Genomic DNA, 26,535 nt, shown 5'->3' with positions numbered 1-26,535 from the left:
ATGTCAGCTCAGACGTCCATCGGGGGAATGTAATGAAGAGAGATGCTGTAGGAGTAATCTATGATGCAACACAAAATATAAAGGGCTCACACACACACACACACACTCCCATTGCAGGCTTAAAGGTCATGCGAGGTCAAAGAAACATGAGGTAAAACCTGATTCTACAGATGCCACAATGTTGTTGAACTCATTCCCTCTTTGTGTAATGTCCTTAAAATGTAAATGTTAGTACTTTGCGTGCATATTGAGTCTAAGTAGACCTTTCCAGGAAATTACCACTACTTTGTGGCAAGAAGTGACTGGACAAGAATGCTCTGACGTAATGTCTTTCTCTTTGGACTTTGACAGAAATACATGTGGGGACACTCAAAACATCAATTTTGTTGTTAAAAGGAAAGTTTGGATTGTTTGTTGTCGGTTGGCGTGCCCTCAGTTTGGAGAAGCAGATAGGTACACCAGCGGCGGTTGTTCAGTCACTTGAAAAAGGTCTACCAAAACCAAAAAAACAACACCAGAATATTGTTACTGTTTTACTTTGCTGTCAGATGGCTTTTTCTGATGGGAAACTGCTGTTACAAGAGCCAAATATCACTCTTGCCAAACTAACCAGACTCCACTGACGAAATCACAAATTTTATCTTGCAGAACATGGGAACTACTGTTCTACTGCTGTCTGTTTGTTTGTTTGTTTGTGTTTTTTGTGTGATTTTGGTGAACCTGAACTATCCTTTTAAAAAACTGAAGCCACACACTAACACAAACTAACTAACTGATCAAGGCAGTGGTAGACCATGTTCTGCAAAGTAAAATTAAGTATTTTGGCCATGAAGTTTGGTTGGTTTGGAGAGAGCAACATTAGGCTCATATAATGGAGATTTCCTGTCAGAAAAGGCTGTTTGACAGCAAAGTAAAGCAGTGAAAATATTCTAAATACACATTTAAACTGATATAGATTTTTTAGGTGGACCCTTTATAGAGGGTCTTTTCAATGGCTCCAATCAAAAATACACATTTTTCCTCTGGTCTGTAGTGTTATTTATGAACCTCTACTGTTTTGGTGTGAGTTGCAGAGTTTTGGAGATAGCAGCCATAGTGATTTATGCTTTCTCTGAAATATAATGAAACTAGATGGCACTAGTCCTGTGGTGCTGAATGCAACAAAAGAAAAAAAAGAAAATCTCAACAGCATTGTCTCTTTCCAGAAATCATGACTCAGTTACTTAAAATAATCCACAAACCTTGTTGTCAGCAGTTTTGTGTTGGAACTACTTTCTTTCTGCAGTAAAACCTACCAGAAGTACTTTCTTTCTAATAAAAAAAAAAGTCTATACATGTATCACAACAAGGTCTGTGAATTATCTTGAGTAACCGGGTCATGATTTTTGGAAAGAGACACTGGTTTTTAATTTTTGAAATGTATTTTTTGTTGCTTTGAGGACCACAAGCTGAGCGCCATATCGTCCCATCATACTGAAGAGAGCTCTTTGGATACTTCAGGTATTTTGTGCTTATTCTTCATGTGAAGGCCTCATTGCATGGGTCAAACAGTCTTGGTACAAAATCAGTAACTGTTACTCCTGTCTGACCCCGATGAAGCTCTGTCTTGGCCGATACATGTTGGTCATTTTTAACTCATACAAAAAACTTTTAAATGGATAAATAGCACTGCAGGCCAGAGGGGAAAAGTGTGTATTTTTGGTGGTATGGTATGGTTAAAATACCTTCTCTTGCTGACCGTTTTCACAGCAGTTCATTGCTTAGCTTTCTTGCCAGTGTTCCTCTTTGCTTCTCCAAACTGGGTGTGCACCTGACTATCATTCGCATCATACAACCCCACATCAAATAATCTGAACCATCCCTTTAAGATCAGCTTTAAATGTGGGCTAAAGATAATTAACATGTGTAGAAGTATGGCAGTAAAATAAATTAAAATCTTAATAAAAACCTTGCAAGAGGCCACAGCAGTGTGTCAACTCCCTAACCCAAACAAAAAGTAAAAGTGTAACCTCATCCTCGGCTAAAGATAAAGTATAAGGTCGGAGAATTGTGGATTGTGGCTTTAACACCAATGCCAAACACTGTTGACCTCATTCCCTCCTCCACGAGTTATGTGGTTGTTTCTGTGCAGTTTTAGTGCACACTGGTTTATGAAACACTGCTGGGTTGTGAGGGCAACTCCAACAAAATGACAAAGCAACTCTGTCAAACTTTGATTGAATTCTCCTCTAACATGTTTTGTCAGCAGGAGAAATATCATTGCCTATTGATTGATTCTCTTACCATTTCATAAATCCTGTTCTTTATTGTCCGGAGAGTACAGACTGCAGAGTACAGTATTGTGTTAAAGCCGTCTCTGACACCTTCACGGGTGCCGATAAATTACTGACACTTCAATAACTTGTGAAATACGCGCACCCGTGCCTATGAAAGGCAACAGTTTAACGTGTCTCTCTTTTAGAAGCCCATTACTTTAATGGAGGACAATTCAAACTCGAAAAATTTACAGTTTTCCTCATGGCTGTGGCCAGATAGAAATTGCCTGGTAACATCAGCTCACTCATATAGCTCTTAGGAACTGATGAGTTTCCTCACGTAATAGTGTTAAAAGGATTTTTTTTTCCTCCCTCCTCTCTTCTCTTGGCCAAGGATCAAAGTGTTTCCTCTCTCTGGTGTAGCTTGTCTGCCCTCTTCTGGCCTCATGTTGTCATGAGGTCAACTCATATTGACTTATCACTGACAGGCAAGATGAACACCCATTCCTGAATAAATCATGTCCCACAAAATACTTTAAAAACACTTCAGTTTCTTTTTTTTTTTGTCTGTGTGTGTGTGTGCAAATTTATTCTGAAAGTGTTTCTATATATGAGTTATAATTTTTGGTTTGCTTTTTAAACTTGCTCTGTGCCAGAAAACACCCAGACAAAAATTCACAACTTCAAACAATTTGAAAATTTTAAATCTAAAACTATCAGTACCTACTTATAATATACTTGTAAATATGTGCTATTATTCATATTTGTTTCAAAATATATTTTTATAAAAACATTGTCCCTTTAAAGTTGTGTCCCAGATTTTCATCAATTACATCAAATTTTCACAAAAACATGATTTAATCAGGCATAAAAAACGTTCAACAAATTAACTTAATAATATTCCTATTAGATATGTTTCAACTCTAAAGCGCTTCTAAATCAAAGCTTAACAAGAATCATGGTTTAAAAATGTGTATTTTGATTAGCATTAAGAGAATTAGAGTTTTTTTTATTGCAAAAACAAACAAAAACATCAAAAGTCAGAAATTGTGGAGGAGAACAATTTATATCAAACTTTTTGTTTATAGAAATAATATTGTATTTAATGCAGCAAAAACTGTTAAACATGTCCTACATGTTTTGTATCATAATACTATGACTTTTTCTGCCAGTTGCAAATGAAAAATAAAATGAAAAATCACAGTTACAGAGTTTAATAGCCAAGAGTTTCAAATCATATTGTTAAAAAAGACCATAGGGACGTTACCATGAACTCCCAGAGAAAACTCTGGGTGGCTCCACTTTAAGAATTACTGCTGTAGACATTTAAAAAAAATACACTTTGGCATTAATGGATCTGTAAAGCCATCAGATTGTCAGAGAGTGAAAAATGGCTGTAGCATGAAGCGTTTAATAAAGTAATCTTTGATAACTAATGAGGCTGTTTCTAAGAGCAGACCTAACGTCCAATCAGTCACAATCAAAGTAAAAGGTGGGGAAAAAATGGATTGACAATTAAAGCAGCAGTCTCTATGGTTCACCACCCATAAGCTATTTCAAAGAGCCCATGGATTTAGGTTTTAGCATGTTTCTTTATGAGAAACACACTTTCCTATTAGAGGAGGGGGGAAAAAAAGAGAAAAGGCTCTTGGAGTCAAAAACCATCACCAGACGCCACTGCAGCGGTATTTTTGAACCCGTGCGTCAGAGCTGCGCCCGTGGCCAAACCGCTTATTAAAAACGCAGAGAAGCCAAGTGCCATAAAGACAGAAGGCGAGCAGCTTGTTATTATTCTTTCTGAGAGGTGAACAGGCTGAGATCAATGGCTGCAGTGGTTTCCCCTCACCACAACTATGGCCCAGTAAAGCACAAAGGGCCGTGCGGCTCCGACCCATACAGTCACAGATATTAACTATTCCAGGGGCCTTTGAAAACAGCTGCCAAGAATAATTTCCCACATGTAACATTTCCCACAAAAGCCACGGAGTCATACCAGCGTAATCTGCGCCCCACCAGACCCTGTGCTCCCCGGCTCTGACGACAGAATCGAATCAATGGAAAACCAGGTCCTCTTCATAAATAAGGACTCAGTTAGGAGCTTGTGAAATGTACTGTCGATTAATTAGACGGTTTTGTCTGGTTCATGGGGCATAACATGGAACAGTACCAGAGGAAATGCTTTATTTTGCAGCTAAAATGTGGCTGAAAATACCAGTTCGTGAGAAAGCTGCTAAGGCCAGGGTCTGTGACCTTTACTCTCAAAAGAGCCATTTTTGGCCAAAAAAACAAACACACAAAAAAACCTACTGAACTCTCAACTATTAAATTCTCTGTTTTCCTTGGAGACTTTTATTTTTTGGATTTGGCGTCTACAGCTAGCGTAGGGAGACTCGCCATCAGGGCACCAAAGCCAGAAGTAGACTATGACGCACATTTTAGTTGACTAAATTTAAAAACTGTTTTCTATTTGGTGTTTAGGCTTCAGAAGAATCAAAGACTCGCTCCAGGCCTACAACAATGATAAATGAAAATAAAAATGTGAAAAAAAAATGCTGGAGAGGGGCAAACAAGCCACGTATGGCTCCAGAGTGGCAGGTTGTTGACCCCTGACCTGCACTTTTGGTCAAATCCCATATTTTCAAAGATGATGAAGTCTGTTAAGGCGTCTCACCTGTTTTTGAAGCGTGCTGAGGTCTAGTGTCATTGATGAGGGCGCTGGATCCTCTGCTGCCTTCTGACTCTTACCCTCATCAACCTGATCTCCTGATATTTGTCCTGTAAAGCAGGTGAGGCAGAACCATTTTTAACTGTTTCCAGAAAGGCTGAATCAACACAAGTCATGAGCCATTTTGTCCAGAAAAAAATAAAAATAAAATGTCGTTTATGATGGAGGTTTTCGTCTTAACCACAGCCAGTAAATTTGTTTATATCGACCAAACACTCAGCACCTGTGACGACACCAGCAATTAAACCAGTCTAAAGGGTATGAAAATGTTCAAATGAATTAATATTAAACACTGGCACAAAGAGTTATGATACGTATACAATGTACACATGCTTGACCACTGAAAAAGATTTAGATTTTCATATTATAGAATAAATAGAACACACGGAAACACTTTAGAAGTAGGCTATCATTCTCTCCACAGCTGTGTTTGTACGATGCTATCAAAATGTAAAATATGAGACTGATAGTCTACAGCATATAGAAGCAGCTGTTCTACACCATGGTTGAGCCACCAGATAACTATAAATATATAATATAATATAAAATCCTGTAAATATAATCTGTGCATAGTAGTGTTATTGGTAGTGCCACAGCTCAAGTGATTCAGCAAAATGCAACACAGCTTCACAAAACTGCCTGTGATGAAGCTGCAGTGATGAATAAATGGGCTCATTTAAAAAGCAGTAAAAGGGAAAAACACTCTCGCACATTGTTCTGCGCCTGTAAAGGTTAATTAACCTGATGAAGGTTATTGTACTGAAATGTTGTTAAAAAATCTTGAATTTGCAAGTGCAGAGGAGCCTTTTTGCTGTTTTATTGTTGACTTTTCTCCTACGCAGCCGTCTGCTTACAAATGTGCAACGGCTTTGTTCTTTAAATTCAAAAAAAGCACAAATTCATTACAGAAAATAGTTCATCAAGAGCTGTCAGACTAGTGTGCACCAAGTGCAGCTACATGTTTAGCCCAGCATTTAAACTATAAACTGATATAAAACTTCAAAAACAGGAAGAGCAACTCACATTTTAAATGCTCCAGTATATAATACATTTTAGATGTTTTGATACTGGAGCTCCAGGTGAGGCTGAGGAGCTTTTCCCCGGTCAAGGACAAGAGACGAAGGCTTACCAGTTCAGCACCCAGAGAGTCCTCCATCTGTTTGCTGCCTAAATATTAGACATTTCGATCGATCCACCTCAGACCTGTGCATGATCGCACTCATTTTGTTAACTTGTCTGACATAATATTTGACCATTATTCTCATGAAAACACAGTGATCTTAGATTATGTTCAAAATAAATTTTAATTGACTTTTTATTGTCATATGAACACAAACAATATTTCTTCTGTTCGCACATAATGACCTATTTGTAATTATAGAGCACAAGTGTACACACAGGTGTCAGTATAACCTTTATATTTGATATGATACATATTTACAAGAGCACATCCATTTCTGTATTTATAAAAGTACAAGGCACTGGATTAAAAAGAAAAACTTTCAAGGTACAGTATATTTGAAACAAACCACCAACAGCAGCAAGACTTCCATGGTCTGGAGAGCAGAAAACAATAAAGGAACCTTTTCACACCTTTTATCATGTGTTTGTTTCATCAATTTTATACCTACCAAATAAATTTATATATGCAAAAGTGTCCACCGACCTGTGCGCCCTGCCATGACTGTTAAATGTGGGTTAGGAAAGGAATTTTTGCCAGATCTGTTCTCTGAAAACAACCACCTGGGTAAATGTGTTTGGACAAGTTATATGAGAGACAGCATGCTCAGTCAGATAAATAATGTAAAAAACACAAAAGAGAGCATCATCATCTGCAGAGAAGCTGCAGTTCACTGGAACTGTAAGTCAAAGCGGGCGCTGCCACTTCTGTCCCACCCAGAGCGTCCTGCCCTCTGATCTTCAAGTTGACAAACTTAATCTTCCAGCTGTTGTTCTCCAGCGGGGAGCGAATGAGGCCAAATATTTGTTCAAAAATGCCCAAACAGGCTCCGTCTCGGTGGATGGTCCCGGCTACGGCCACCAGCACCAGGCCATGGGGGGAGGCCAGGGCCCTGAGTCCGTGAGGATCCAGGTTGGGGCTGAGGAGGAGGCGCTCTTCCCTGGTTAAGGCCAGGAGACGAAGGTTAACCAGTTCAGCGCCAAGGAACTCCTCCATCTGTTCACTGCCAGCTCTGAGAAAGAGTAGACACATCTATGTCATCAAAGTTTAGTTTTGGTTTATTCTGACCACTTCATTTGAACTAAAGATGACTGGCTGGTGACCACAAGTGGCAGTGTCAGATATGTTTCTGTGCCAGACAAATTTACATGCACGCGCTACACAATGATTCACATTAGAGATGTAAAAAAAATACTGATATATTGAGTATTGCAGTATAATGTTTTGTGATTATCAAAAACACTGTATAGTGATATCGTGATACATGCAAAGATTCTTGGCAGTGATTCCTTTTTGAGTTGTGTTAAAACCCCCGACCACTAGATGGAGTGCTGTTATCTATCTACACTGTTCTGATTGCATAATAAAGCAATTTCTTTCACTCAGATTTTATGCATATGGTGGTATTTGATACTATGACAGTTTTCCTAAAATTAGATTTAAAATATAGTAATATACCTCACCTTGCTTGCAGAATTACAATAACAATAAACAATATATTGAATCCTATGGCAGATTCTTGCCAATACATGACTCTGTGGTGTGAACAGACGGCGTTGCTGCTGTGATGTTGCTACTGCCAACCTTTTCTACACTGAGTTTGCATAAGAGTTGTGAAGAGAATAAATAAGTGGTAACTTTAACTCTTGCACTTTCTGAGAAAAAATAGATATTTAGAAAGTTTAAAAAGTTAGAATAAAAGTTATTAAAAATCAATGTTTTATCATGAACATACAACCTAATTTTCCATTAAAGAAAATTTACAAAAATGTTTGTGCATGTTAATTAAAGTTTTAATTGTAATTGGCAAAAATCTGGCCAAAAATCCAACTCCTGCACAAAACACATAACTGCTGTGAACACTGAGAAGCTAATAAACCACACATCATAGCTTATTTTCAGTTCCCTTACAGTTAATGCTATTCCTACCTAGAGAGGAGTCGCAGCCTCGCATCTGGCCAGAAGTGTTGTGGTCCCCAGTCCTGCGGCTGCTGGCCCAGCGAGGGGTTCTGACTGTTTAAGAGTTGGAAGAACCACTGGCAGAACTGCTGGCCGAGGGCCATGGGGTCGAAGCCCACCTCAACCTTCGTGTCTGTGGAAACAGAAGCCGTCTCTGTGGACGGTCTCTGTCTGGTCTTATCCGTCTCTTCTTGAAGGTTTTCATCCTCCATGGCCTTAAAGGTATGAGATATTAATGGTATATACAAACACGCTGCCAAGTGTGGAGTACTGTTTAGTAAATATGTTCCAATAAAAAATGCCGTTATCCTCTAATAATTGACATTCCCTCTGTATGGAGACAACGCTGCATCACATGAGCTTATCTAGTCCTGAGTGAGTATCACCATCTTGCCTCTAAGTTGTCTTCATACATTCAACCATGTCAACATATTGACCTGACCTCCTGTCCTCACCTTTCCAGGTGACCAAAGCTTCAGGGTCCTCTTCACCAGCTGGTGTTTCTCACTGTTTGGCGGCATCACCACGCCCTCTTTGACCAGGTACTTGAATATGAGCTCACGATGAACCTTCTTCCTCCTAAGGAGCTCCTCAGCATTTTTAGTGAAGGACAGAATTGTTTCCGTAGCCTCTATATATATGAACAGACGGACATAAAGAGCACAGCAATGGGGTGTCTTTATTTTCTGAACATAATAATGCGGATATTTGTTAGACACTAAGTGAAATAACATCAGAAATTCTGTTTTTGGTAAGGTGTCACCAATTCAAACGCCCCTTTACCTTGTTAACAAACTTATGCGACACGTACATCACGTTTGATGTACTAGTGTAACCTCATTTCACTTTCTTAAAATGATGTTGGTACAAGACAAGAGGTTAAGAAGTTTACACTGGTGGATATTTCAACAAACGCTCTAACAAACTTATAATTTATGAAGCTCATACAATAAATGCAACGCCGTGTTTTTGACATTAGCGTGCTAGGTCTGTCGACATAACAGTAAAACTAGAATGTAACTGAAGGTATCCTTGCTAGCTTTCACTTTACTGTCAGGTTCAGTTTGAATACATACCTTTATCATTTTCCACAACTATCAACTTATTCGTCACCGTGTCGCTAAGTGACAGTAAGTCGCCGTTTGACATTAACTGTAAAATCTTTGTACATCCAGCGCGTTCTGCGTCTGACAGTCCTGACATCTTCAACACTGCAAATCAAAAACTTCAGTTCCTGTTCCGTCATTCGTGTCCTTCTGTTAAATTGTCCGTACAGGAACATGTAACAGTAGGAAAGCGTTCCGCTCAAACCCACGGGACGGTTGCTACAGCACAACGGCACTCAGAAAGAGGGACTTTGCTGCCTTTATGGCGGTAGGAATTATTGGAGTCTCGAGTTAAAAAAAAAAGACGCACACACAACCCTAACTACTCACTTTTATTTATATACATCATTCAATTTCCCTCAAAAATTAATGTAATTAGTTTGTTTTCTTCATATATGTGGGTATTTCATTTGTTTTGTCCAGTGTTTTGACTTATGCTGCTTGGATTTACTATCAGATATATTTAAAATTATACTGTTGGTTTGTTATTTGATATTTGAAGATTTTGGTTTGATTTGGTTTATTAATTTCGAACATTTAAAATATGTTGAATAAAGTAAATAAAACCAACTCTCTTTCATGATATATATATATATATATATATATCCAGAATCCTTAAGAAAAAAGATTTCCAAATGAAACGATTTGAACTAACTTATTTCATGGATGTCCTGTGCATGTTTCCATCACCTGTGTTTGTAGTGATGATCACGTTCAACCTATTTTAAAGTTAAATAAATTGAAATACCCATTGGAAAACCAGAAAGTCACACAATGTTTTGCACAAAGCATGTTTCATTAACATGTTACCAAGCAATCTACAAATAAATAAATACTTAAATAAATACTGCCACATTTTAAACTAACAAAGGGTCCATACTACTACTACTACTACTACTACTACTACTACTACTACTAGTGATAATAATAATAATAATAATAATAATAATAATAATAATAATAATAATAATGATAAACAGCGCTAGAATTTGTACTTTACGAGGAGCACCTGAAGGCATCATATGACAAGATAGCTAGCTTAACTAAGGCAGCTAGCCTGCGCAGTGATGATGTTCAGTCAGTGCAGCTGGATAATTTACCTGCAAGACAAGCGACCTCTCAGCTGGCGTTACAAATAACATATTAACGAATATGTTTTAATTATCAGGACTAAGGAGATAAACTGTGGAATTTAGAATTACACTCCCAAATCAAGCAAGGGAGTCACTGAAAGGTAACGTAGCGTTGTTATCATTTGCTAATAACGTTATATCCACATTAGCTTGTTAACGCTGTTCCGTAGCCAACACCGTTAACTAACACGATATCCAGCATATGTATCACATGTCATTAAAATAGTTTTGTAATGATTTAATCATGCTAGTTTTGTCGGTTATTTTTCTGATTAATTGACTTAAAGAAACACACATATGTATCTTCAATCCAAACTCCATAGAAAACTTGGTCAATTTAATATAAGCTTGCTTGTTATTAATAGTTTACATTCTCCACCATTAAAGTAAATACTTTGTCTTAGGAGATATTTGCAATTCTACAGTTCGGGACTGATTCTGGAGGGCGTCTCTACTTACTTTCAAAGATAACCACTAAACAAGGAAATATGGCAATATAATTGCATGTGGAAAATTATACTACACTGATTTTAGAAATTAGAAAATTCTGTTGTGATTTATGTGTGAATTTTCAGGGCTCACTACCCCATTTCATATGTAGGTCCTCAGTCGACCGGTATGAATAAAGAAGGCAAAACTGTTTTGAAATCAGGACCTTGGACCTTGACCTGTTTTTTCAAACTGAAATTAACATGAGATGTTTTTTGATCTAGTTAACTCTTGATAAGCCCAGACTAATATTGACTCACTGCTGTGCCTTGTAAGAATGAATTAGGAACTGTGTTATTGGCCAACATACAAAATCAGCCACCAACATTTCACATAGAGGAGACAAGGAAATGTTCAGAAATGAGCTGGGAGGAAATTGCAGCAGTTGCTTTTCAAGTTCCTTAACTCCTCACAATCATTTCTCTTGAAGTTATAAAGAACTGTGAGGTTGCTGGTTTTAAATACCTCGACTGGCCAGGAAACCGTCACTCTAAATTTATATTTAGATAAGGGTTGAGTGATATGGCTTATCTTATTTCTAGGCAATACTGCAATGTACAATATGTTTCAGTATACACGTTTTCACTAAAATAATATACATACAATATAGAATATGATGCATTGCTGTAGAATATCAGTATATAAAGTAGGGCTGGGCCATATGAACAAAATCAAGATATGATAATTTTGAACAAATGCCTCTATCAGTGTTGTGACAGTATTGCAGGAATTACTCTTGGTGCTTTCACAACATATTAACACAATGAGATTTTTTGATTAGTAATCATCAGTAATGTGTCTATAATGACTAAGTGGGTAAAGGCAAATAACAGAACAGTCTGGTAAGACGGAAGAAAAATTATATCACCTTACATTAATGCAACCTTTAAAACCAAGAAGAGACAACAGTTATACCTTGTCATGATGTAATATTGCCCAACATTTAAGGTATTATTTAGCCTTATATTAAGATCTATATAAACTGCCCAGCCCTAATTTAGATATCGTTGAAAGTACACAAAGTCAAGAACAACAACTTTATTTCTTCAGTATTACACAAAGTATTTGGGGAACTGTTTTCCTCTTTGGGGAACACAATGAACCAAACCCATGATGCTTATTAATACTAACTGGAGTCAGTTAATGTCCATCAGACAGTTTCACCATTGTGTGTGTAGGAGAGAGAGGAAACAACTGCTCTTTCAGGTAGGAGGCTGCATAGAAATAACCTCGACCAGACATGTAGCTTAAGCCTCAGCAAATGCCAACTCTCTATAAAATATCCTCTCTAAGGTTTGGTTGCACCAAAAAGGAGTAATTTTAAAACCCAATTAAATCATGTTTTAATTTTAAACAAAGTTGCACTTCAGTTTAATTTTTGTTAAACCTAGATTTAATTTATTTCTGTTGCACCAGAAATTTAGACTCTGATCTAGTAGTAACTTTAAACCTACTCTTGAAGTGGTGTAACTTTTAAAATGGTTGCCAAGCTAGCAAACAATTTACATCTATAACTTTTTTAGTTAGCTGGCAAACTATAAGCTGAAATTTGTTTTTACTTTTTAGATAGCTTACAAATAATTTATTGTTTTGTTAACTTTTTTAGCTAGCTAGCCAACAAATTATTTATTTATTTATTTAACTTTTTAGCTAGCTAGGAAAAATGTACTTAACATCAGCATCTCCATACTGATTACACTATACTCATTTAGGTTTACATCATTAAACTTGGATTTACTAAACTGGGATTCATTTTTAATTGAGCAACAGAGCTCCGCTTCATTTTAAATCTGGATTTACTCAATTTAAGCCTAAAAGCAGATTTGAACTATCTTAGATTGAATTAATTTATTTAATTTGTTGGTGCAACTCAGTCTAAATGTAGAATATGTAAACACAAATGTAATTGCTCATGCATGTTCAAATACACAACACGTACAATATGCATTTACACATCTACACACAAAGAACAAAACCTTATAATACTCTCAAAGAGATCAGCATATGTAGGAAAAATCAACACGTGAAGAAAAGGGCAGTATATTACTATTTAAGTCATGAAGCTCTGCCAGTTTTTCTTTAGACAGCTGAAGCATAAACCTCTTTGTTCTCTTATATTTCCATTATTGCCGCAGATGGAGGAGTTTGAGAGCAATCCTATGGGCAGAGTAACGGTGTACTCCATCCAGGGCTGCCCACACTGTGTGCAGGCTAAGGCCACCCTGGGGCAATTGGGAGTACCAGTATGTGACGTGGATGTGGGGAAGCATCCAGAGCTGAGAGCTAGAGTGAAGGAGCTGACAGGACGCAGCACAGTCCCGCAGATCTTCTTCAACAACATTCATGTTGGAGGCAATGATGACTTACAGAAATTGGTAAGGAGGATTGAAAAAAATCCTGACTGCATCTACTGTTATTCAAAATTGTGTTTAAACTTGCATATATGTGTTGATCCGTTTTACTTCCTCAGGCTCCTGAGGAGCTTCAGAGGTTGGTGACTCTGGTGAAGGAGGAGCCTCTTCCAGCAGATGCTCCACCACTGCCAGACAAGAACCAATCAGAGGACACGACTGGGGACATCGATGGAGGTGAGGGATTGATTGGTCCACCAGAAAGTACTGAATTTTTGTTTTCTCCAGATCACTTTGTTGCCTCCACATGTAGGAACAGCCAATAATATTACAGATGAAAAATGTTGTGCAGAAAAAGACTTAATCCTGCAGTCCTTAATGCCTTAACCTTTTCAGTTCATTATTACACAATTATTGTATAACGTTTTCTTCTTTGGATTGGATTAATTGCTTAATGTTGAAGGATGTGTTTGAAAACAAGATCAGTTTCTTCCTGTTTGTTTGGGTCTGCTCAGAAATGGTTTGTCAAATGGTGAAATGAACCACATAGTGCTGGTTTGTTGCTAGTGCCGGCATACGAACACAGTGTAATGTTTGGGTAACAGCAGATGTGTGTGTGTGTGTGTGTGTGTGTGTGTGTGTGTGTGTGTGCGTGCTCATCTCCTGACAGTTGATACAGGATACTTGATACTCTGGATGAACCCAGCAGCACCAGGCTACCTCACAGTACCTCATTATATGTGATTATTAAGCTCCCAAAAGTGTAAACAAGTCTGTCCAAAGGGTTGATTAGAAGCCTTTTTGGAGATATATTTAAAATCAGTGTTAGCTTTGATGTGGTGGTAGATGCATCGACATTAGTTATAGATAGCAGCATGCTAGAAGCTATGTTTTGGTAGAGAGCTGCCTACATACTGAATTTATTCCTTTATATTTATGTAATTATGTTAACCCTATCAGTCAATTAGTCCCCTAGAACAGGGTTATTCAACTTTGATAGCAAGTAGGCAACACAGAAGACTTTTCCATTAATGGCTACATATAACTCTTAGAGTATAATGTTATCAGTTCGCTCTGGGCCCACAAGGAAACTAGCCATGACTTGGCTGGCAGTGCCTCTTGCAACATTTCTTTTGAAATGCATTTGTTGCACAATGAACATACCAGCTCATTACTTGTTGCTACCAGCAAAGTAAATAAACACTTGTCAGGCTTTGACATTCACAATCAGCTTTACATCTGTTTAGCTTCGAGACAGACATTATGAAGCTTGCTGTTAGCTCAGAGTTTCTCTGTGGCCCACTAGCCCAGAGTGCAACGTGAGGCTTAACTAATCAAATGGCAGGCGTGGAGTGGATGTAATCCTATTGCAGCCAATCAGAGCACATAGGCACTTTAAAAAGACCACCACCATTGGTTCAAATCATACAGTCTGTGGTTCAGATGTTTTAAAGTCACTCAGACGTATGTATCTTAGTTTTATTTATCATATCACACACATGCCAGCCTGATATAGGCAGCCTCTTGCAGGCTATAGATACATTTAAAAGGGCTGTAACTGGCCCATGGGCCACAAATTGGATAGGTTTGGCCTAGACAGTGGATTATAATTTCTAAAATGCTACAATGGACATTGTGACTGCAATACTTAAGCTGCTATGAAGTGTGTAGTGGCTAATCTATGTGGCCCACATGGAAGTCCCTCAAAGAGATAGTATGTTAAAATAGAGGCAAACTGAATGATGGTATTTTGTGATAATTTGTGCTAACAAATTACTAGTTTGAGGAGATAATCAATCAATCAATCAGACTTTATTTTAAATTTTCATACCAAGAAAATGTAACACAAAATGCTTCACACAATTGAAACAATAACTCACCCACACACACCCAAAGCAGTGAACATTTGTTAAAAACAGGAACTGAGGAAGCACTGTCATAAGTGAGAAAAACACCGGAGGCAAAATAAAAAAACTAAAAATAAAACACATAAAATAAGTTAAGAACAAATAAAATACTAAAAGAGAGGACACAGACAAAAAATGAAAGGTAGGGCATCAAAAAGAAAACAATCCAGAGAATAACAGACGTACAGTAGGTTTAGAATAATAAATTGATAAAATAAAAGGATATACCAACTAGTAAAACAGACTAAAATGTATAAATAAATAAATTTCAATTAAAAGAAAAATTAATAAAAATATTTGTGAGAAATACTTTCTAATCTGTTTTTCTCCATCACACCTGCTGAACTCTATGTTACTAGTTCCATGTAGAAAATTAGATTTCTGTAATATATATTTTTTTTTTTGACAGACTTACCATATTGATTAGTTAAACTGTCATTACGTGGAATCAAGTTCATGTCTTGGTTCTTCTTTCTTAAAAATCTAAATCCACCTCATCGCTTAAGGAGAAGCTATGACCGGACAGTTTTTTTTTTCCACATACATGCTGGACTGCATAGCTGTACATATTATTTTAAACATGTGGGTGTGAACATGTGTGTTTTTGTCTGGCTTGGCATATTCCTGCCCTCACAGAGTTTATGTGTGAGAGAGATGAGTTGGCGAACCTGGTAGAGGACCTCAAACATGGCAGTGTGATTGGCTGTCATAGGAGAGGACTGACATTATACAAAAAGAGCTTCTCAGGTTGTCAACTGGTTGACTGGCTGGAGAAAGAGAAGGGCATGGGTAAGTAAGGCTGTAGATCTGCAGTAAAACAGGCATTCAGTGTTGTCAGTTTTATTTTGTAGAAATTATTACAACAACCTGGACGCCATCTCAAAAGATTCATACAAAGTTTAGCCAAATCCAGGTCTGTCAATCCTTGACTGTGGTCGTGTCTGTGCCAGCCAGGGCTGAGGCCTGTAATACTGGCCAGGCTTTGTTGCAGAAGAAGTACATGGTGATTGCGCGTGGCAGTGGGCAGCAGGATGGCAGTTTTGGAGAAGGCAAAGACACCATGGACACACTGTACAGGCTGCTGGAGGATGACCCTCATTCAGCCCTCAACACGGGACAGACGGCCGCCTGCAGTCCCATCCAGGGTAGGTCAGGACCGGAGCAGGCCGTGGGACATTTCACACATCGCCTCCCAGGTTCACGCCGACTGGTGGTCATCCAGTGCTCTCTAACCCCTGTCCTTTCTGTGCTGCTGGCTTGGTACATGATTCTTTTTGGTTTGCTTGGGTTTTTTGTGTTATGTCAGTGAGCTTTGGCTGCAATGCAGTATTCCTGACCAGGAAATACCTGTTGTATTAAAAAAAACACACCACACATAAAATAACATAAAAAGTCCAAATACTACCTTTTGAAAGAACTTTCAACTGCAAATCATGGTCCACATCACCAGGCAGAGGCTGGCTACAATGAACACGTAACTTATGCATGTTAACTGTAACACTACGCTTCCAAAATATTGATACACTTGGGTATCGCCATATAATGTTTTGTGATACTATATCAATTCTCAAAACACTATTATGAAACATGCAAAGATTCATGGCATTCATGATTCATTTTATGTTGATAGCAGTGTTGTTATATATCATCTGATTGCATAAAAAGTTAACTTTATAACTCATCTTTTATGCATATGGTGGGCTGTTCTTTATGCTATGATAGTTTTTCTAATAGATTTAAAAAAAAAAAAACAGTATGCAGTATATTGAATCATAGCCCCTGTATCATGATGCATATTGCAGTGCCAGATTCTTGTCATTACACAGCCCTGTTCTGCTATAATCATTGAAACTGGCTCCACCAGGTGTGAGAGCAGCCTGTAAGCCTGCATACGTCACAGAGATCCGCTATAGAAACATAATAATGGGCCAGTCATCTCTTTATATTTTTATGTGAGGTTTTTTTTTTTTTTTTTTTTTTTTTTTTTTTTACAAGAAATGAGTCTTATTGTCAGTTTGATTGGATAGTTTTTATTTTTCATTGTTTTCATTTACCTCAGGTTAACTCCTTGGTGATCACCCTGTCTGTGTTTATTTTGCTAGTCCCTGCTGGTGGTTGCTTAGTTACTTTATCCCTTACATAGCATGCTATATTCTGTAGATGTTAACTTACCCATATTACAGAAAAAAAGTTTCACATTGCTGTACTGAGTCCAAAAACTGAAGGCACAAGCCACACAATCCACACAATCCTAATGCAAAAGCTCATTGTCTTGTTTTTCCTGTAACTCACACAACACAGGGTTACCCCCAGTGTATTGCAAGCCTGTTGGTAATATTACTTTCAAGGGATGTGTTGTTTTTAAGATGTTTTTGAAACAACAGTGACAGTGGGGCAGCTTGGTTGGAAATATAGATATAATGGTTTTGGTTAAATTCTCAGTTCTGCGATTCTGTTGCTGGCTGACGCTGAGCCCCCATCAAAAAAGATACTTGGCCACCGACCCTCATCAAAGGATAATTACCACTGGGCCAGACAGCTTCGCTTAGGGACATCTTGCAGCCCAATGCCGTACACGAGCTGCAGACATAGCCAGTAAAAAGCAACATTACACATTACATGTTCAATATTGCTAAGCCTGAGAGAAACAGTTGAAAGCTTTAGAAAAAGCCAATAAGTTGATACTGGGGGGTGTTGGGTCAAAAATGATGCAGTTTATTTGAAAATATATTGTAGTAAAGTCAGTTTTATAATTCTGTTTTAGTTTATCAGTACCCCGAGAAACCCTGAGAAAGAATGGATTCTGTTGGAACTGAAGAAGAAAGGCATAATGAAAAAATCTTTGAAGCCCTGTTTCAAAACCATGCTCTGCTTTTCTTTGGGTTTGGTGTCCTCCTTTATGGTGTCCTCTTTTGACAGATTAACAGTTTTCAAACTTTGTCTTTTCTGTGACTCTGTGATTACACATGTGGCTACACCGGGCTCTATATCGTTGTATAACTGGATGTTGCACACCTCCAGAGGCTAACTAACCAGCTAATCTGTGCTGTACAACACAGAGGTGATTCTAACCTCTGCTTTCCTAAGTGTTATTGTGCTTGGCTGTTTTTCTCTTGAATTTATCTGCAGTGCTTTTTTCTCACAGGTAATGTTTCCTAATCTCATTTGTACAACATCAAGGTTAGCCTGTAATTATCCATTTTTTTTTTCCCATGGGTTTATTTCACAGCTACTTTAAATATACACTCACACATTGTGTTTTGAAAACCAGCTTTGAACTGTTTTGATTACATTACAGCAAAACCTGGAGTATCCGGTTTAAAATATCCCATAATTGTAAAGATTCTGGGGGTTTGTCTCACCACAAAACACAACTGAATATATCAAACATTCACCATCTCTCTCTCTGTCTGTCTCTCTCTCTCTCTGTCTGTCTCTCAGCTGCTGAGCTCTCATTGCTTTTACGGGAGATGATTCTGAAATTGTTCTCCGAGCATCTCTCCGCTGACGGCAAGGTAATGTCCTGATTAACTCTGTCTGATGCAGCGTGTAGTCATCTGTATGTTTGGTTGTTTTTAACTTGACCTTCCTCTGCATTAGCATAGCTGAACTAAATAACAGAATAGACAAAATCATTCTCATAACCCACCTTTCTTTGAAAATCTGCTTTCAGATAACTGAATTATGGATTTAATTTGATAACCGATTTAACAAATTTTGGAATGATTCATGAACATAAACAACTGCCCCTATGAGGGACAGACTATAATAATAATAGTGTACTTAAACTCTTTTAGTGTCTGTAGGCTAATTCATTTTTTAATTTCCTTTTTTTTAACAAATGTCACACCTCCTGCGCAGTAGGCCATATTGCAATTTTGATAAAATTTAATTTTTTTTCAGCCCTATTCTGAGATTACTTAAACCCTGTATATTTGTAGAAAATGAGTTCTGTATGTGTTGTCTTTGCTCCTGCAGTCTGTGGACTACAAAGGCATGTTGCTGAACCCCGCCTTTGAGCGTTACTGTGAGCTGGCCATTCAGCTGCAGAGGGTGGAGCTGCTTTCACTGAGTCGGGAGGAGAAGCTGGCCTTCTTCATTAACATCTACAACGCCTTGGTCATCCACGGGTACCTACGCCTGGGGGCCCCCACCAACATGTGGCAAAGATACAGAGTAAGATCTCACACCTGCACTTGTTGTTTCCCAAAACTCTCATATCCTGGGTCCTTATCACGTTCCACAGAGTCCCTACAGTTTCCGTACAGACGTTCCTGGAACCTCAAACTCTGTCAGAGAAGGTGTCTTCTAGGGAAATCATTAAGATTGTTTGAAAATACTTGTGCTGCAAAAAAAAAATGTAAAGAAAACAGTAAGGGTTAGCAGATATTTCTATATCCAAGGTGAGGAGGGGCATTTTTGTACTGATTTATGCTAATTATAGCATACAATATTTTCAAACGAGACTGAAATTTAAAGACATGCATGCTAAACAGTGTGAATGAATGTCATGAGAAGTTGTGTTATCTATTGGGTTAAAGGCTTACCATTTCAAAATAATCTTCATTTTTATTTCAGTCCACATGTCCTTAAGGAGGAATGATTATTACAATAAATATATTTGTTTCTGACCCATTTTGTAGTTCTTCAACTATGTGAGCTACCTGATTGGAGGAGAAGTGTTCACATTACAGGACATTGAGAATGGCGTTCTGAGAGGGAACAGAAAAGGTGTCGCACAACTTCTGAAGCCCTTCTCCAAAACGGACCCACGTCTACAGGTATTCAGACATTCTGTCACATCACAGCTGAGTAATTCACCGATTCACCAATGGTTGTTGTGAGTGAAATAACAACTGTAATGTTTCACTTCCCACGTTGTCCACTAGGTGGCCCTCCCAGATGCTGAGCCTCTCATTCACTTTGCCTTGAACTGTGGTGCAAAGGGCTGCCCACCAATTAAAACATACACTCCACAGGTCAGCAGGTTTCGAAAATACAACAACTTTTTTGAATATAACATATAACAGTGTAGGTTTTTGTATATAGATGGTAAATAAACTACCTGCACTTGCTGATAGACCACATCTTTCTATGTTAAGTGGAGGGAATAATTCATTTGAAAACCATACAAACAGTAGAACTATGTAATTTTGCAAGTTTGTGACTTGTAATTTATGATCCAGCATATCTTTATATAGCTAATTTCTTCATAAACTGGTCAATGATGAAGGAAACATGTGATTACTGATAACTCAATGATTCATGTGGGTGTTCTGGGAGGTTATCAACATGCCTGGTAAATACTAAGAACTTGACTCATCTGAAATCAACTCTGATTCATCAGGACATTGACAGTCAGCTCCGCACAGCGGCTGAAGCCTTCTTGGAGAATGACGACGGATGTGTGGTGGATTCTGGGAAAAGAGAAGTGCGACTCAGTCAGATATTCAAGTGGTACAAAGCTGACTTTGGAGGCACTGATGAGAAGGTAGTTTTGACTCCCAAATGCTTTATGTGTGTATATTCTGTATAGAGACACTGAATCAACATTTGAATGTATTTCTGCACATGAAGTACTTAAAGGAATAGTTTGGATTATTTGTCATGTGGTTGTATGAGGTACTTAATGATAGTCAGTCTATTACCTACAGTAGATGGTGGTTGGTTTGAATAGGGTCAGCAGCAACAAGTGTACGCTGTATTTAGAATACCGTCACCTCTTTACTTTCCCATCACAGAGGAAACTGCTGTTATATAAACCAAATATTGCTCTGAACAACCAGACTTCATGGGGAAAATTGGTAAATTTAACTTTAGAACAAAGAAGCTGCTGGTCTACCACTGCCTTGATGTGTTAGTTTGCATTATTGTGTGACTTTGGTGAATCTGAACTGGCCATTTAAAAGACCAAAGTCACACAATAACACAAACAAACTTACACATCAAAGAAACGGTAGACCTGTGCTCTGCAAGGTAAAATTACTAATTTTGCCTGTTGAGTCTGGATGGTGAGGTGAGGTCAGTATTTGGTTTATTTAACAGTGGTTTCCTGCTGGAAAAGGCTGTGTGAGGCTGTGGTAAAGTGCTGAAAATATTCTAAATATAGCACGCAGTTAAACTTGACTTTTTTGTTTAGGTGGACCCTTTTTTACATGGCTAATCTCTGTTATACCGGTCCACAGTAGTTCATGGGTTAGTTTAGCCTTGCTAGTACTCCTGCTGCTTCTCCAAACTGGGGGTGTGCTGACCGCCTGCAGGTAATAGGTCGACTGCAAAGTATCTGGTACTGTGATGCTAATGATGGCCAAGACTATAATGTGGTCAGTCATTGCTACAGTTATTACAAACCTGAATTGTTTTATTTATCTTGTTTAAATCTAAGCTTGCATTCTTGTGCGCAGACATCATAGTCATAAATTTGTTTAAGTAATATGCCAGTGATGGCATCTGTACAGGTCTCCATGTCACAGTCCGTGGTTAAAATGGATATACACTGGAGAATAGACATGGTGATATAAAATGATATCACCCCAATAACCTTTAATCCAACCATGACTGAAAACTGTGTGTTTTCTCTTCCTCTTCGTCTCTCTTGTAGCTGCTGAAGTGGGTGGTGGAGCACATGGGCGACTCGCCGAAGAAGACCAGCCTGCAGGGCGTCCTCTCTGCCGGGAAGACCAAAGTCAGCTTCCTCCCATATGACTGGAGCTCCAACAGTTCCCACTGAGCACGCTCACACGAACACGTACACGTCCAGCTCTTAGCTCTCACATGTCTCTCTGCGTCTGTCCACTTTCTACTGAGCTGCATCTACTCAAAGACCAGAAGGTTGGTGATGACGTGCTCGCCAAATGCAGTCCACTGGTCCTCAAATGCAAATGTTTTTATGCAAAACGCACTGTAAATCCAAGCGGTGAGTGGGACACATTTGCACTGGACCATAGAATCATACTTCTCTTGTAGGCTTATCCCCGCTTCAAGTTCTTATTGTAAGCTCCTACACACAATGTTTGGAAGTCATGTACTGCATATGACCTTTATATTCAAGTTTTACTGGTTTGAAGTAACAACAGAGAGCTTATTTTAAAAATCAAGTTGCACATAGAAACTGCAGCAGCATGATTAACAGGAAGCCTGTAATGCTCGTTAAGCGCATTAATGACTTATTATATATTATAGAGAGGCAAAGTCCCTCCCCTTGCGGTGGACCTTACTTAGGAAAAAATATGAACAGTAGTCTGTAGCTCAGCTGTCAATCATAGCAGGAAACCCCCTTTTTATAGCATCACATATCTAATTAAAATCAAATTGATCAGAAAAATGAACACTGATGAGAACTACATAAAATGATAGAAACAGTCTTTGGGGAAAATTTATTCGATGTGTTCTTGGATTTTTTCGTTTGGCCCATGTCCAGTCTGTTAACAGTGGTAGGATTAACGACCTACACTGCAGTCCGCCACCAAAGGGGCGATTAAGATGCTTTGGCTTCACTTTTGGGAGCTCTCATGCTGTCCATTTCTAATATATGGAAATGGTGAAACCGCTTGGTGAACTACATCTCTCGTCTCGCTTAATATGTCATCAACATAAATCTCGTTGTCCCCTGTACCGTGACTGTTTTATCCAGCATCTCCTGGTCATCTCCTGGTTTTCATAGTTTTCCTGAGATAAGGTCCCATGGTGGTCCACAAGAGGAGGGGGGGGGACTTCACTTTTCTATCAGTGTCTGTTAATTTCAAAACCTGACAATTAACATACATCTTTGCTAATTATTTTTGCGTAAAATATCATAGAGAGAGAAAACCAAAAGCATACTTTAATGTAAAAATAATAATAAGAAGAATAATAACAATGGCTTCCATCAGTCAGTGTCAGAAACTCAGGAGTCACAGATTATCACAGTCTTCTCTGTCTAATACAGCACTCGTTGGGCTATTTACATCGAACATTTAATCAGAGATGGAGATGAAAACTTGGCTGATCCAAATACACTGCCTTGACAAGCCATATCTAAACCCTCTGAACCTCCAAACTCATTTATGTTTAGCAGGCTGCCGATTCTCCATCATTTCAGCGCCATATTCAACCTGCATATGTAAACAAGTTGACGTTGTTTTCTAATAAGTAATAGCTGTTACAGTTTTAACACCTAATGGAAATAGGACATTAGTGTATCCTCATACAGACGGTGGATATCAAATACAAGAATATAAAAAAAAGCAGATGTTAGCCTTTAAAGATTTTGTAAAAACATTTATGAAACTGGGACCCAGGTATCAAGCTCTTTCATTGGACAACCAAAATCTGGTTAGGTGCTGCTATTGTCACTTATCTTACCAACAGATTGGTGCAGAGTTTAAAGAGAAAAAAAAATGCGAGTGCACAGACAGATGCAGAGATCAGACTTTTGCATGTCTGATTTAAGTTTTAATTTCTAACTCGCTGTGGTATGGTTTTATTTAAACCCCTCTTTTTGATCCAGGTCTTCCATTTTAAATCGGAAAAGTGCTACTGCTGTGTATTCAGCACAGTGATTTAGTAAAAGATATCGTAATATTGTGAATTATTGAAATATTTCTCAAGTCAAGCCCACTGGGGATGCACTCTGACACTTTGCATGTTTATCACCAACGTTGAATGCTGTTGAGACATGTTTGTACTTTCTTCTTTCACAAAGAGAGATGTTCACTGTTGGTCCGTGTGAGAATGATGGGCTGTCTTAAACCAGCTCTTTATTCCAGGGAATCTATGGGAACTGAAAAAAGGTCTTTAGAATATTTCTCATTACTCAAAGTAGTAGTCATGAATACAGTTAAATGTAGCAGTCTTGAGTATTTTGCAGGTTTTTGGTGTGTTGAGTTTCTGCCTACAAAACTGTACAGCATCCTTTTTTCCCCCTACATAGAAATTCAACTTCATTGTTTTTCCATTTTACCTGGCCTTAAAACTTCATCACACTTCTGCATTTTTAACATTTTCCTGTGTGGTGACCACACATATTAAGTTATTAGTTACTGTATATGATAAAAAGGAGTGTGTGGCTTAGAAAACCCTCTATTTAGGGGCTTCTCTGTTTGCATAATTCAAGGATTCTCTTATCTCAGGCTCAAGGAAAATGCAAGTGAAAAAGTTGTTTGATGCAATCAATGCACTGTATGCTGCATGTTGTGTATAGTCCTTACATCATGTGCTCATTCTTCACAGTCCGTGCTCCTTTGTAAAGACACTGTGTCATGAACATGACTTTAAGTGTCAGTTTCTTATTCTTTAAGCTATAAGCAGCACCAAAGCATTATGGTTAAATTAGCATGTGTCAAAACTGGAATGCATTTGCAGCATGAGATAGTGGAAAAACTCCAGTCTTGAATGCTGGTCCGAAGCAGGACGGCCTCCCTGCCACTGCTTTGTTTCAACACCCCAGTTTGACCAAGTGTCACTTAGACTTTAATATCAGAACACAATAGTGCAATGCAAAGTTTGGTGAAGCCTGCCATCATTTAACTCTCAACTAAAATGTGCATCATCCAGTCTTCTTACATGCCTTCAGTGACAAGTGCACCCTTGGCTTTACTGCACTTAACTCCATTATTGAGTGACTGAGCGTAAAATAAAAGGGAAAAACTCTTTGGGCTACAACAAACAGAACAAAAGGGTTTTATTCACTATATTGACGATCCCTGTCCTTTTTCAAAAGTACCTCATGTATCAGGAAAATGTGATGCAAAAACTTTTTTAAACAAGCAATTCTAATATAATCATTCTATTTTCCTCTTTCCTGGGGTTAACAATGAAGCAATACCTTTACGAAAAGTGAATATGCAATGCCGAACTAAGAAATAAAACATTATCAGTCTGTCTGCTGTCTTTTTTTTGGTTTGTGTTTTTTTATACAATATAGCATTGCCAATAACATACCTGCTTTAAAGTACTGAAGGAAAAAAACACTCCTTGTTCATATTGCAAACCAATAACAAACTTTGTTTCATTTGTTTATTCAAACAAATTTAATCACTTTTCTTTATGAAAAATAGATGGGGAATCATCATTACCTTTACAAATCCAATATATTAACATTTTTACATATAAATAATCAGGTTGAAGTGCACAGTTCCATAAAAACATTACTTTAAAAAGTTATTAAACAGATCAACCATCTCAAAAGTATATACATAAACAACCAATGTGAAATAGTCTACATAATGAAATACATGATGGAGTTAAACTGGAGATTCAAAGCAAACTGTATTACTGGTTTTAATGTTTATCTACTGTCTAACACTGTGATTCAGTCTTGGCACTAATAAATTGTGAATAATTCATATACTGTACAGAATAATAGTGTGACAGTATGAAGGCAGATTTACATGGTTTCAGACATTTTGGTCACGGCTTTATTGAGTGATTCCTGTTGTCATACCATGACCAGAAGACTAGTTAAAGGCAAACCCAGTCCTGCTTACCCACAAAAACAGCAGCTCACGCAAATTATGCTCAGAACACATAATTTAACAGTATGTAGATGTGGAAAGAGAACACCACAACCACCACATATCCACTTGTCATATCTAGTGAGACTTTTTATACATCCTCTCCACAGAGACCAAAAGCTCAGGGTGATCTGTGATTCATTTGGAAGACTACAATTGAACAAACAGGGCAAAATGCATTGAGCTTCCACTATATTTCATACAGCTGTACACACTATTCGTGGTATACTGCATGTAAAAACCATACTCTTTGGACAAATCAGGATAGGACTGAATCATGAGCTGAAGCCGTTAATGACGTCATGCTTCTTGCATCATTTTGAACACCACGGGTGTGAGGGAGCCACATGTGAAAGAAGCCCAGCGAAGCATGAGAAAAAACTACTTTTTCCTCCAAAATAAGTTTCTGTATCCATGAAAGAGATTTGTTTGGGGACCAGGGCTGGGTATCGTTCAAAGGTTTGATACTAGTACCGCTACAGATACCTTGGCTTCGATACCGGTTCCTGAACGATTTGACATTTTTTTTTTCAATACAAAAACAAAATTACATCACGCTACAATTACTGAATTTAAAGGAAGAAGCTGTTCAAAGACCAAGGAGCAGCTGGAGAAACTGTTTTACTCTGAGCACCTTACTCAACCTGGATAACTGAACTAATGTGAACTCATGGAGTATTTGTACCATACTGGACTGTATAAAAAAATATAAATAACTGTCAAAACTCTTTAGCTATTGAATGACAAGGTGTGTTTTGACACTCAACAGTACAGATGCAATTTGACTGGTGCTATAAAAGTATTGTTCGGTACTGTTTGTAAAAAAAAAAAAAAAAAAAAAAAAAAAAATTCCAAGATTCACAACCCTTTTCCTTAAAGTAGCACATATCAGGGCTGAACAATTTTATAAAGATATGTAACTGATTGATTATTTTCC

General features: G+C 38.0%; 2 protein-coding genes across 2 annotated transcripts; one reads left to right on the top strand and one right to left on the bottom strand.

Annotated features, from left to right (window-relative positions):
* Positions 1 to 6,265: 6,265 nt before the first annotated feature.
* Positions 6,266 to 9,394, bottom strand: c8h3orf38 (chromosome 8 C3orf38 homolog). The gene is made up of 4 exons (XM_084724116.1): positions 9,196 to 9,394; positions 8,575 to 8,750; positions 8,090 to 8,334; positions 6,266 to 7,172 (listed from the first exon to the last, which is right to left on the bottom strand). Exons 1-4 carry the CDS (start codon positions 9,320 to 9,322, stop codon positions 6,809 to 6,811), a joined length of 912 nt encoding a protein of 303 aa, XP_084580242.1. The 5' UTR covers positions 9,323 to 9,394; the 3' UTR covers positions 6,266 to 6,808.
* A 3,569-nt stretch (positions 9,395 to 12,963) lies between these two features.
* Positions 12,964 to 22,499, top strand: LOC146323128 (uncharacterized). The gene is made up of 10 exons (XM_084725375.1): positions 12,964 to 13,222; positions 13,318 to 13,435; positions 15,742 to 15,894; positions 16,056 to 16,250; positions 18,547 to 18,620; positions 19,084 to 19,281; positions 19,749 to 19,886; positions 19,995 to 20,084; positions 20,453 to 20,596; positions 21,707 to 22,499. Exons 1-10 carry the CDS (start codon positions 12,983 to 12,985, stop codon positions 21,833 to 21,835), a joined length of 1,479 nt encoding a protein of 492 aa, XP_084581501.1. The 5' UTR covers positions 12,964 to 12,982; the 3' UTR covers positions 21,836 to 22,499.
* Positions 22,500 to 26,535: the final 4,036 nt, after the last annotated feature.

The sequence above is a fragment of the Lutjanus erythropterus genome, chromosome 8 (assembly GCF_056507025.1).
Source record: "Lutjanus erythropterus isolate fLutEry1 chromosome 8, fLutEry1.hap2, whole genome shotgun sequence".
In the NCBI taxonomy this organism is placed as follows: domain Eukaryota; kingdom Metazoa; phylum Chordata; class Actinopteri; order Lutjaniformes; family Lutjanidae; genus Lutjanus; species Lutjanus erythropterus.
The sequence above is the reverse complement of the archived record's forward strand: the minus strand, read 5'-3'. Positions and strand labels throughout refer to the sequence as shown.

What these genes read in the sequence shown, in the direction of transcription:
- LOC146323128 (XM_084725375.1), top strand. Translation starts at nt 12,983, where the DNA reads ATGGAGGAGTTTGAGAGCAATCCTATGGGCAGAGTAACGGTGTACTCC. An exon ending in ATGATGACTTACAGAAATTG is followed by an intron (nt 13,223 to 13,317) that starts GTAAGGAGGATT and finishes TTACTTCCTCAG; the next exon opens with GCTCCTGAGGAGCTTCAGAG. An exon ending in ATCTCTCCGCTGACGGCAAG is followed by an intron (nt 18,621 to 19,083) that starts GTAATGTCCTGA and finishes TTGCTCCTGCAG; the next exon opens with TCTGTGGACTACAAAGGCAT.
- c8h3orf38 (XM_084724116.1), bottom strand. Translation starts at nt 9,322, where the DNA reads ATGTCAGGACTGTCAGACGCAGAACGCGCTGGATGTACAAAGATTTTA. An exon ending in AGTTGTGGAAAATGATAAAG is followed by an intron (nt 8,751 to 9,195) that starts GTATGTATTCAA and finishes TCATATATATAG; the next exon opens with AGGCTACGGAAACAATTCTG. An exon ending in AGCTTTGGTCACCTGGAAAG is followed by an intron (nt 8,335 to 8,574) that starts GTGAGGACAGGA and finishes CATACCTTTAAG; the next exon opens with GCCATGGAGGATGAAAACCT.